Source organism: Otolemur garnettii, unplaced genomic scaffold, assembly GCF_000181295.1.
Source record: "Otolemur garnettii isolate 467f Iridium unplaced genomic scaffold, OtoGar3 scaffold00102, whole genome shotgun sequence".
Lineage (NCBI taxonomy): Eukaryota > Metazoa > Chordata > Mammalia > Primates > Galagidae > Otolemur > Otolemur garnettii.
In genome coordinates this window covers 2,273,218-2,283,998 of record NW_003852497.1, presented here as the reverse complement: position 1 = coordinate 2,283,998, position 10,781 = coordinate 2,273,218, and the positions used below count along the sequence as shown (strand labels likewise).

Here is a 10,781-nt window from a genome sequence, read left to right as displayed (position 1 = left end):
AAAAAAAAAAAAGAAAGAAAGAAAGAAAGAAAAAAAGAAAAAAAGTAAAGGATGCTGAATATTATCAAATGCTTTTTCTGCATCTACTGAGAGAATCATATGGTCTTTATTTTTGCTTCTGTTGAGATGGAGAATGACATTTATGGACTTGTGTCTCCTAAACTAGCCTTGCTTCCCTGGGATGGAATCTACTTGAACACGATTTATGTTTTTGTTTTTTTTTTTTAATGTGTAGCTGTAATCTATGGTAAGATTTTATTGAGAATTTTTGCATCTATATTCATGAGTGAAATTGGTCTGAAGTTCCCCTTTTTATGGTTTTCAGGTTTTTTTCCTGGTTTTTGTATGATGGCGATGTTTGCTTCATAGAACTTGTTGGGGAGGATTCTTCTCAATTTTTTGAAATAATTTCTGCAGTATGGGCTTAGGCTATTCTTTGAAGGTTTGATAGAATTCTGGTGTGAAACCATCTGGACAAAGGCATTTTTTTGTTAGAAGATTTTTTATCATATCTTTGATCTCAGTTCTTAAAATAGGTCTTTTCAACAGATCTGTTTCTTCTTGTTTAAGTCTAGGGAGAGGATGTGATTCCAAGTATTGATCCTTTTCCTCTATATTGTCAAATTTCTGAGCATAGTTTCATATAGTATTCAGAGATGATCTCTGTGACATCTGTTGTTATTTCCCCTTTATCATTTCTGACTGAGAGTACTAGAGATTTTACTTTTCTTTTTCAAGTTAATCTTAACAAATGTTTATTAATTTTTAAAATTTTTTTCAAAAAATCAACCTTTTGTTAATTTTCTGAATGATTCTTTTTTTTCAGTTTCATTAATATCTGATTTAATTTTGGTTATTTCTTTTCTTCTGCTGGGTTTGGGATTAGATTTTTCTTCTTTTTTCAATTCCATGAGATGGTTCATGAGTTTGTTGATGTGCTCTCTTTCTGTTTTTTAATGTAGGCATCTAATGCAATAAATTTATCTCTTAAGACTGCTTTTTCTCTATCTCATAGGTTTTCGTAACTTGTGTCTTCATTGTTGTTATATCTGAAGAATTTAACAATTTATCTTTTATCTCTTCCTTAACCCAACTATCCTTCAGCCTAAGGTTGCTTAATTTCCTTGCCTTTGTGTGGGGATGAATGTTTTTGCTGGGTTGAGTTCTACCTTTATTGCCTTGTGGTCTGAGAGGTATAAGGTATATTTTCTATTGTTTTAATTTTCCTGAGGTTTGATTTGTATCCTAGATGTGATCTATTTTGGAGAATGTTCTATGGGATAATGAGAAAAATGTATATTCTTTAGCTTAGGGATAGAGTTTTCTGTATATGTCTATTAATCCCACTTGATCTAGGGTCACAATTTAAGTCCTTTGTATCTTTTTTTTCTGTTTAGAGGATCTGTCCAGTTCTGCCAGAGAGGTGTTAAAGTCTCTGGCTATTAGGGTGATGGGAGACACCATATTACTCAGACCAATTAAGGTCAGTTTCTGGGAATATTTAAGTTGGGGGCATAATTATTTAAAATTGAAATGTTTTCTTGTTGTATTGTTCCCTTGACCAGTATAAAGTGTCCATCTTTGTTTTCCTTCACTTTAGTAGCTTTAAATCTGCTTATATATGAAAATAAGTTTGCAACCTCTCCTTTCCTCTGATTTCCATTTGTTTGAAATACTGTTTTTCATCCCTTAACCCTGAGTTTAGATTTGTCCTTCAAAGCTATGTGCATTTCTTGGAGACAGCATATGGATGGCTTGTGCTTTTGATCTAATCAGACAGCCCATGCCTCTTCAGTTGAGAGAATTGATGAGTATGGTGGAATTCTATTTATTTTAGTTTGTGAAAGTCTGTTATGTCGTTTTATCTTTTGCACCTTTATGGAAGCTAAGTTTTGGCCTTTAGCTTCTGGGTGTTTACTTTGCTAGTGATCCATTGCTATGCTCATTGTTGAGAATAGGTCTAATTATTTCCTATAGAGCTGGTCTTGTTGTGGTGAATTTCCTCAGTGCTTGTATATCTGCAAAAGATTTGATTTCTCCATCAATTTCAAAGTTTGGTTTAGCAGGATACAGAATTCTGGGCTGAAAATTGTTTTGTTTAAGAATGTGGAAGGTAGATGACCCTGCTTTTCTGGCATGGAAGTTTTTAGTTGAAAAGTCTGCTGTCATCCTAATGCTCTATAGGTCAGTTGGTACTTACTCCTTACTGCTTGCAGAATTATGTCTTTCACCTGGACTTTGGACAGGTTCATTATAATGTGCCTTAAAGAAGCTCTGTTTGAATTGAGATGACTTGGGGTTCAATATCCATCTAAAAGCAGTCTGTCAAGATATTTAGTAAAACTTGGGAAGTTTTCATTTATGATAGTCTCCAGTAAGGCTTCCATTCCTTTAGGATAATCTTCCCTTTCAGGAATCCCTATTATTTGTACATTTGAAAGCTTCATGGAGTTTTGTAGTTCTCTAAGTTCCTGTTCTGCTTTCTCTCTCTTCTTTTCTGCTTCTTTAACTACCTGCACTAACTCAAAAATTTATCCTCTAGCTCTGAGATTCTTTATTCTCCATGCTCTCATCAATTTTTGACGTTTTCTGTTGCATCTTTACATTCCCTGATTGTCTCCTTCATTTCCTTAAGCTCTGCCATGTCCTTTCTATATTCTACTTATCTCTTGTCTGACTTTTGGTTCTTTCCTTGTATTGTCTAGTCCATCCCTTTTATTACCTTTTCATCCATATTTTAAATTCCATTTCTATCAAATCCATTAATTCTTTATAGGTGGAGTGTTCTGTAGTAGCTGCCTCATGTTTCCTTGGGTGAATTCCTCTGTTTTGGTTTTTCATGTTGCCTGAATTGTTCTGTTGGTTCCTTCTAATGTGTGCTTTCTTCTTAGTTCACCTCTTTTCCTCCTTTTTTTCCTTACTTCCACCTTTGCTTCAAATTTTCTTATCTCAGCTTAGGTCTTGCACTGGTCTCTTGGTGTAAGGTCAAGAGGAAGAGAAAGGGTGGGACTGCAAACTAATACAACCTTTTTGGAAGGAAGTATGGAGAAACCTTAAAGAACTCAACCTAGACCTCCCATTTGATCCTGCATTCTCATTACTGGGCGTCTATCCAGAAGGAAAAAAAAAAACGTTTTATTATAAAGACACTTGTACTGGGCTATTTATCACAGCCCAATTTACAATTGCTAAAATGTGGAAACAGCCTAAATGTCCTTCAACCCAGGAATGGATTGGTAAGCTCTGGTATATGTATACCATGGAATATTATTCAGCCCTCAAAAATAATGGAGATTTTACAGCATTTGTAATAATCTGGATGGAGGTGGAACACATTATTCTTAGTGAAGCATCACAGGAATTGAGAAGTAAGAATCCTATGTATTCAAATTTGATATGAAGACAATTAATGACAATTAATGACACGGTGGATCATGGGGGGAGGGGAGACCAGACAGAGAAGGAGGGAGGGGGTGTGGGCAAGAAAAAAAAAAGAGAAAGAAAATAGTGACTAATTCTCACATAAATTGGATTTAATTTTGACCAAAGTATATTACTTAAACATTAATTTTTAATTCAACATGTTAATATGTTGTTTATCATATTGCATCCTCATTTATAAGTGAAATATGTTTGTAATTTCCCCTTTATCATAATGTATTTTCTCCAATTTTAATATCAGGTGTATCCAGATTAAGTAGAGTGATTTTTATAGTATTTCTTTTTCTATTGTCTATAAGATTTGGCATGATCTGTTTCTTTGAAATTATCTTTTATTTATAAATATTAGTTGTCTATTTTTTGAGACTTTGGAAAAAACAAAATAATAAGAAGTAGTTAACTGATCAAAGTATTCTATAATAGACATACTCCTATCTGACAATGTGAATGTTATTTCTTCGCATTATTATTACTTAACATTTGATTGCAGCAATCGTCTGAGTTCTTTCTGAATGTATTTATCCTCATTCATTGTTTATGAGGTTTCTGTTCTCAGTCCTTATGTTAAACATTGTTATTGTCACTAAATTTAGCCTTTTTAATTCTGTGAAGGCAAAAGTGGAAACCTAATAAATACATGTATATGTAAGAAAAATAAATTTTAAGAAAAGGAAGAGAAGGGTAAAGAACAAGCAGGAAAAAACAAGAGAAAGAAAAAAAGGAAAAAAAAAAAGAGAAGGAAGATGAAAGAAAACATTGAAGAACAGGAGAGAAGGAGGACAACAAGAGAGAATGAGAGTGATAAAAGAAATGGTATTGATTGGCACAATGCTAAGGCCATGCCTGTGTTTCAAGGATTTTGAGGGGCTGGACTGGTTGGGGTCCTCAAAATCAGAAGCTCCTTACCAGCCTGAGCAAAGACAGACTCTTCTCCCCAAAATAGGAAGAAAAATAGCTGTGATTTTCCCAGTATGCCTGCCAAAAAATAAGAAAGAAAAAAATAAATAAAAATGAAAATGAAATAGAAAAATTATATAGTGTGGGCCTACCAATACTATTCCCATGGCCAAAAGTAGAAAGGTTCCCTAGACCATTATCTCTTGGCCTCCTTGAGACAGACTACTCCACTATCTCCCTGCCAGATTACAACTGTGTCTCCCAACTGTCAGTGAAAAAAAGAAAAATAGAAGAGGGAAAAAATAATAACAATAAAATAAGAAGAGACAAAGGAAATTAAAAATAAAGTTTTATCAAATAAAGGAAAGTGAGGGCAGAGGAAAGTGGAAAGAAAGAAGAAAGACCCAAGAAAGAGGAGATATCTTACATGCTACAAGTGATTTATTTGAGAAAGATGAGAAAAGTAGAAGAGTCTCTATTAAAAGAGAGAATAGAGAAAAGTGAAATAGAGAGAGAGAATAAATTAGGCTAAAATACCATAGCCAAAAAAACAGGAACCCTTGCACTTAATGAAAGTTATGAGTAAAACCACCCAAACAAATTAGCAAAACCACAACACAATAAAACAAAACAAAACAAAACAAAGCAAAAATCTGAAATAGCCAAAAATAGCAAAATCCCCAGCAACTTAGAAAAGAAGAAAAAAAATACTAAAAAAGAAAAAAAGGAAAATGGAAGGGACCAACTTTAATAATATATATGTTGCAATATGTTGCCAGGACACCAGGTGGCACTGTGGTTTTTTAGGAGCTGGAGAACACAGCTCTCAATCTTTTTGGTCCTTAGTCCTATCTTAGTTGTCCCCAGTGATCGCTTTGTTGTTTTCTCAGTATTCAGATCCCACTGGGTTGGGATCTTATAGCTCACAAGAATCCTTCAGAGGCAGGTTTCACAGTGCCCCCTGACAATAGTTCCCTTGGGATATGGGAGTCATTCAGCCTGTCCCAAAAGAGGAGGTCTGATCCTGGTAGGTGGAACTAAGACAGCTGTGCTTTAGGCCCCTGGTAATAGGCCCAACCTCACCACTTTCTCATGACCTCCCCACAGTGATCACCCCCTGGCAGCTGTGACCTTCCCAGTATGCCTGCCTCACCAGTATGCTTCTCAACCAATGGAAAATCCACTCCAAATCTGGCTGCTGTAAACTACTTCAGTCTGCTTACTCTTTCAAGCTTTCCACTCAATGTGCAGCTTCCCCCCCAAACCAAAAGCTATAGAAAGTCTTCCCCAATCCCTGGACCTCCATGGAGAGTCTGGCGGTTGCCACGGGCTTCCAATCACTTGCTTGAAGAGTCAGCTCACAACTGCTCTAGATTACACACTATCTTCTGCACACTACCACCTCATTGTGCTCCCTGAGCTATGTCTCTGGGTAAGGTTCCCACGCCAGGTATGGCTGGGTTCTCTTTCTCTAGTTGTACTAGGAGAGCTCAGCCAACAATCCTCTGGTCCCATTCTTGCTCCACCCCCTAGACATCTTTCTTTGCACTTTCTTTACTCTGTTCAATGTGAAATCTTTGCATCTTTTCTCGTTCCTTCTCTGATGCTGTTAAGGAAAAACAAGGGGGTGGAGGGAAATGCTCTGGTCAGAAAAGTGGTAACTGGAACAAATAATTCTTCCATAATTCCCTCTGTGAATGTAAGGAGGCACAATTTATAGATTAAAAGAAATATCCACCAGGCAGTAGTGAATGAGCCTTGCTGATACTGTGCACAGAGTTTTACCTGCCTTTAGTGGTCTGTGTGCATGGCCTATGAGGAAACAGCCTTGATATATATTGAATACTTAGACAGTGGTAGAGGATATCTCTGTTGTGAAGACTGTGGACTGAGAACTCTGTGTGAAGACTGTCTCCTTCATGGATATATAGAAGGTAGAGACATAAAATTATTCCTATTATATTTTTCTATTCTTAAATTTAGAGTTGGAACCACCTCACTGAGGATGGTCACCTACTGTTATTTGTCTAAGATGGCTTTTGGAATTTAGACATTGAGAGATATATGTGGTCTACATAATGTTTTCTATGTGTTTTTAATAAAGTCAAAAACCTACTTTTAGAAACCCTAACACGAACAGAATCTAAACACTTTAGTTTCCATAACAAACTATTGACTTCATTTTAGTGACCAAATCTCTTGAGCTTCATGTCCCATTTTTCTCAGATTAGGCACTTAATTTCTCTGACTCCTAGTTTCCCAATCTATAAAATGATAATTGTTAATCTCATAACCTGGTTTTTCCAAGTATTAATGTTTGTAAAACATCTGAGTACTCAGACTAAAAGGACTGGAATCAGTGCTAAGTATTTTAATTATCTTGATTATATTGTGAAAATTCATAGCTTGAAAATCATTTTTGGTTGTTTCCAGGTTCACAGCACTGTTTTAAGCTTAAATTTAGATTAGCTCTAATCCAACTCGTTTATTTGAACTTCTAAATTTTTCTATCCAAAGTCCATTTTGTCCTTCTGTTGTTCTTTCTGATATTTAAAAAACCATCCTGGGAAGTCTTCTTCATCTCCATGGTTATCATTTTTTACTCTCAAAAACTGAAACAGTTGGAATCACTAAGCCAATTTCTTTGTTAATTGAAATTTAGCTAGAGGTGTGAACTGCCCCAGGAGGGAAACCCTCTGCACAAAGAAATTTAAGAAAGTGGGAAAAGGCAAGAGATTCCACTGCATCTTTTTGGTGGGGGGTGGGCCCTGATTTGTCTGAAATAGGTGGTTCTTTTTAGGAGGGTAGAATTGTTTATTAGTTTGTGTGTTTGTTGTTCCCCAAATCACATGACAACCATCTGAGGAGAATTTCTGATTCAGTCATAACTTTTCACAACAACAATGCTCCAGAAAGTTTAGAAATTCTAATCTTCTGCAATTCGGGGATATAAGGTGCCTATGGGTTATAGCAGAGCAGTGTGGTGGTGATGCTTATGGCAGCAGGTGGGGCAAGATGCAAGGAGGACCTTACACAAATGTAGCAATGGGTTTCCCTGTTGGACTACGCCAGCCTTTTAAAAAGATATCCTCCTCATGTCACATCTCTCATTTCCCCATAAACCTGCTGTTGCCTGTGATTTCTGCATTCTTACCTCCGTTGATCAGGATGGCTCTTTAAGTTCTTTTGTCCCTTTGAAGGGTGCTGAAACTGGGCAGAAGCCATGAGTATTTTTTTTTTTCCTTTGGGTATATAGTTAGAAAACTAAAATGTTTTACTACCAACCTTGAATAGCCATATCCAAAGAGAGACAACTTAGACTCCATGTTATTCATCCCATATTATTTTCAATTTCTCAAAACACAGTCTATCCTACCAAAATTGGGAGTAGGAAATAGAGAATTCTCATCTCAGGTAAGAAAACTTGGGATGCCATGCGGAATGAAATTAATTCATGATGTGTTCACCTCATCCTGAACTCTTTAGTAAAAATAGCTGAGATAGTATTAGAGTTTTAGTTCTTACTATAATGTTCTCCACTTATGTACTAGAATAAACCTTTTTATGAACTAAATGTCATAGAGACTAGTTTGCTGCTTAACACAATACACAATGTGATTTATAACATCCTGTCTTTTGAGTCATTGGGCTTCTTGTGGCACAATTATGTATTCCAGATTTTTCCCAAAAAGTCCTGGAAAAAACTTTTCTTGAATGGCATGAAGAACAAAATTTTTACTCAACGTCTGTCAGACGACTTTGTTGGAATGAGTTTTCCTGAAGTTGCCCTGTAAGTTGAATAAAATCCTTTTTCTCATTCTTCAAGCAACAATGTTTTTCAAGGATTCACTGTAGTCCAGGCTCCATTATAAAATGCCAAAGACACCAGAATGAATAATTCAGAGTACCTGTAGCTTAGAAGTTTGCAGTCTGTGTGGGACAATTTCATCTCTGCCCCAGTTGGCACACTGGTCATCGGTCACTTCCAGTGATTGACTTATAAGCGAAGATTACATGTGTGGGTGTTCTTTCCTCTGCTAAGACCCTGGTTTGCTCCCAAGCACAGAGCGCAAAGTGTTAGTCATGTTCTTGCCCACTGGCCCCCTGCTGTTCTTTCCTTCCTTACAACTCCTTGTCTTCCTTTCCAGGCTCTGCTTTATGAAGATGCACCTCATGCTAATAGCCATCGAACACAAATCCTTCATTCAGAGTGGTTACTGGTACCAAAGAGGCTTCTTATCTCTTCAGTTTGTTTTTAGTGGAATCTTTACAATTAAGTCGTTATCCAGAAATATAGCCATAGTTAAGCTTTTTGACACTTGTTGAGAGCCACCCTCTTGCACACACAGAGTCGGGAGTGCATTCAGTGCTGTCTCTGACAACTAGGGTTCCAATGATCACCCCAACCAGCAATAGCTTTGCTTTTGTGCCCGTGAACCCACCCTAGTTGTCTCTCACAAGCCGAGAAAAGAAGAAATGGTCACCTTATTAGATTTTTTTCTACTTAATATTGTTATTAGGTCTTATAAGTCTTGACCATGAAACAATACTATAAACTGGAATTTTTTGAAAAAAAAAAAAAACATATTCCCACAAACTCTACCCTTAGAAAGTAAGCTGAAAAATGGGAATTTGTGGGGCCTACTGGATGAAGTCTTCTATTAATAGGGCAGGTAAAGGGAAAAGGTAATATCACCACATCACTAGCATTTCCTGGGAAACCATAAATAGATAATACAAGAACTAAGACAAGTCCTCATGCAACACGATAGAAAATCCAAGACAAACAGAATATACCAAAACATAAATGGGAGAAAAGGTGAACGAAGAAAGAGAATCAGCTATTATAATGTAGAGATTTAAATATTCTGAAAAATAAGCAAAGTGAGGACTTAAAATGGATGTAAGGCAAGAAAATCTATTATGTTGACTTATACATGCTTTTTAGTGGAATTCATACATGTAATTTGGAATCAACAGACCAGATCCTAAACCTAGCTATTTGCTAGCCTTTTGGCCTTGAAGGCAAGTTTCTTTATAGGATGAGGAAGTCATGTTAATAAATTTCTAAGATGCTTTCCAGTTGTAAAATTGCTGCTACCAGGAATCCTAGCATTGTGGGGAAACACTGAATATTTAATTATTTTAAATTGAGTCATTATACATGAATGAATAATTTTACATGAAAAGTTGGAAAAAAGAAAGATACATTGAGAGAATGTATAAGTCATCTGAGTAGGAAAAAACTCAGTGGGGTATGGCAAAAAGTGAGTCTTTAAGGAAAGAATGAACAAATCTTACTGCCTGGCTAGACGAGTTCAATTTAACAATTTTACCATGCCCAAGAAATATAAACCTCTTCATGCAAACATCTACAAAAGTGGACTTTCTACTGGATACAGGTCAGTGTCTTAGAATCTAAAAGTGGGCAATTTGGGTTTCAGAATAGCCCCAAACTTACTCAAGTATTAGTAACAACTTTGGCCTTCAGCAATCTGAGCTGTCCATCAAAATTATTTCCAAAATTTTAAAGACATGTAGGTTCTAAAACCCTATTTCTGACTTTACAAAATCAAAATTACAAGCCTGAGAACTTTTTTCTTAAGTGTTCATGATACAGTCAGTATTATTTACTGTCACTTGAAAATGACAACTATATGCTTCTAAGATCCTTTATAACTCCAAGATTCTAGATTTATGTAAACTTTATTAAGATGACTGACTATTAAGACATTACAGACAAGAAACATGAGTATGTACTAAGCAACTGATTTGATATAGTGTAGATTCAAGAGATCCTAGTGTTGCTTACTAGCACACATGTACCCCCAGTGAGAGAGAAACCTTCTCCAACACTGATTTAATTTGGTCTTCTCACTGAAACATCACATACATCCAGAGGATTAAATCCTGACTTAGCAAAGATACTGACAATAGCAATCTCTCAGAAGATTGTTACTTCATGAGCAATCCTGCATACATTAACCCTTGAATCCTTACAACAATGCTGTGAGATGGATGCAACTATTCGTCCCATTTTACTAGGTGGTATCATTAATCCTATTTCATAGAGGAGGAAAAGTGAGGCTCAGAAGAGTTAAAAAATTATCCCAACCTCGCACAACTCCAAGTGTCAGAGCCAGAATCTGAACTCACACAGCCCTGCCTCAGAGATTGGGCTTTCATCACCATGCTGTACTAACCTACCACAGCCACTGTGGGTATCAGGAAGATTGGACATATCAGTGGCAGGGTTTTAGGCACAAATATTTAAATTAGGGGTAAAAAGCTATCTTTTCTCACTCTTTATTTTCTCTTCTAATTGATACACTGGAATAGACTTTAAGACATGCAAAAGCCCTGGATAATCATGAGAATTTGTCTTAGGGAAAGATTTGCTGCATGCTAAGAGATGAAGCTGGATCTGACCTCAGTCAGATAAT

General features: G+C 36.2%; 1 protein-coding gene across 1 annotated transcript in view; it reads left to right on the top strand.

The window, feature by feature from the left end:
• Positions 1-10,781, top strand: part of KCNU1 (potassium calcium-activated channel subfamily U member 1) — a 319,066-nt gene that overhangs the window by 77,248 nt on the left and 231,037 nt on the right. The window contains 2 exon segments of the mRNA XM_023517014.1: positions 8,016-8,128; positions 8,487-8,558. Coding sequence (XP_023372782.1) covers positions 8,016-8,128; positions 8,487-8,558 — 185 coding nt within the window.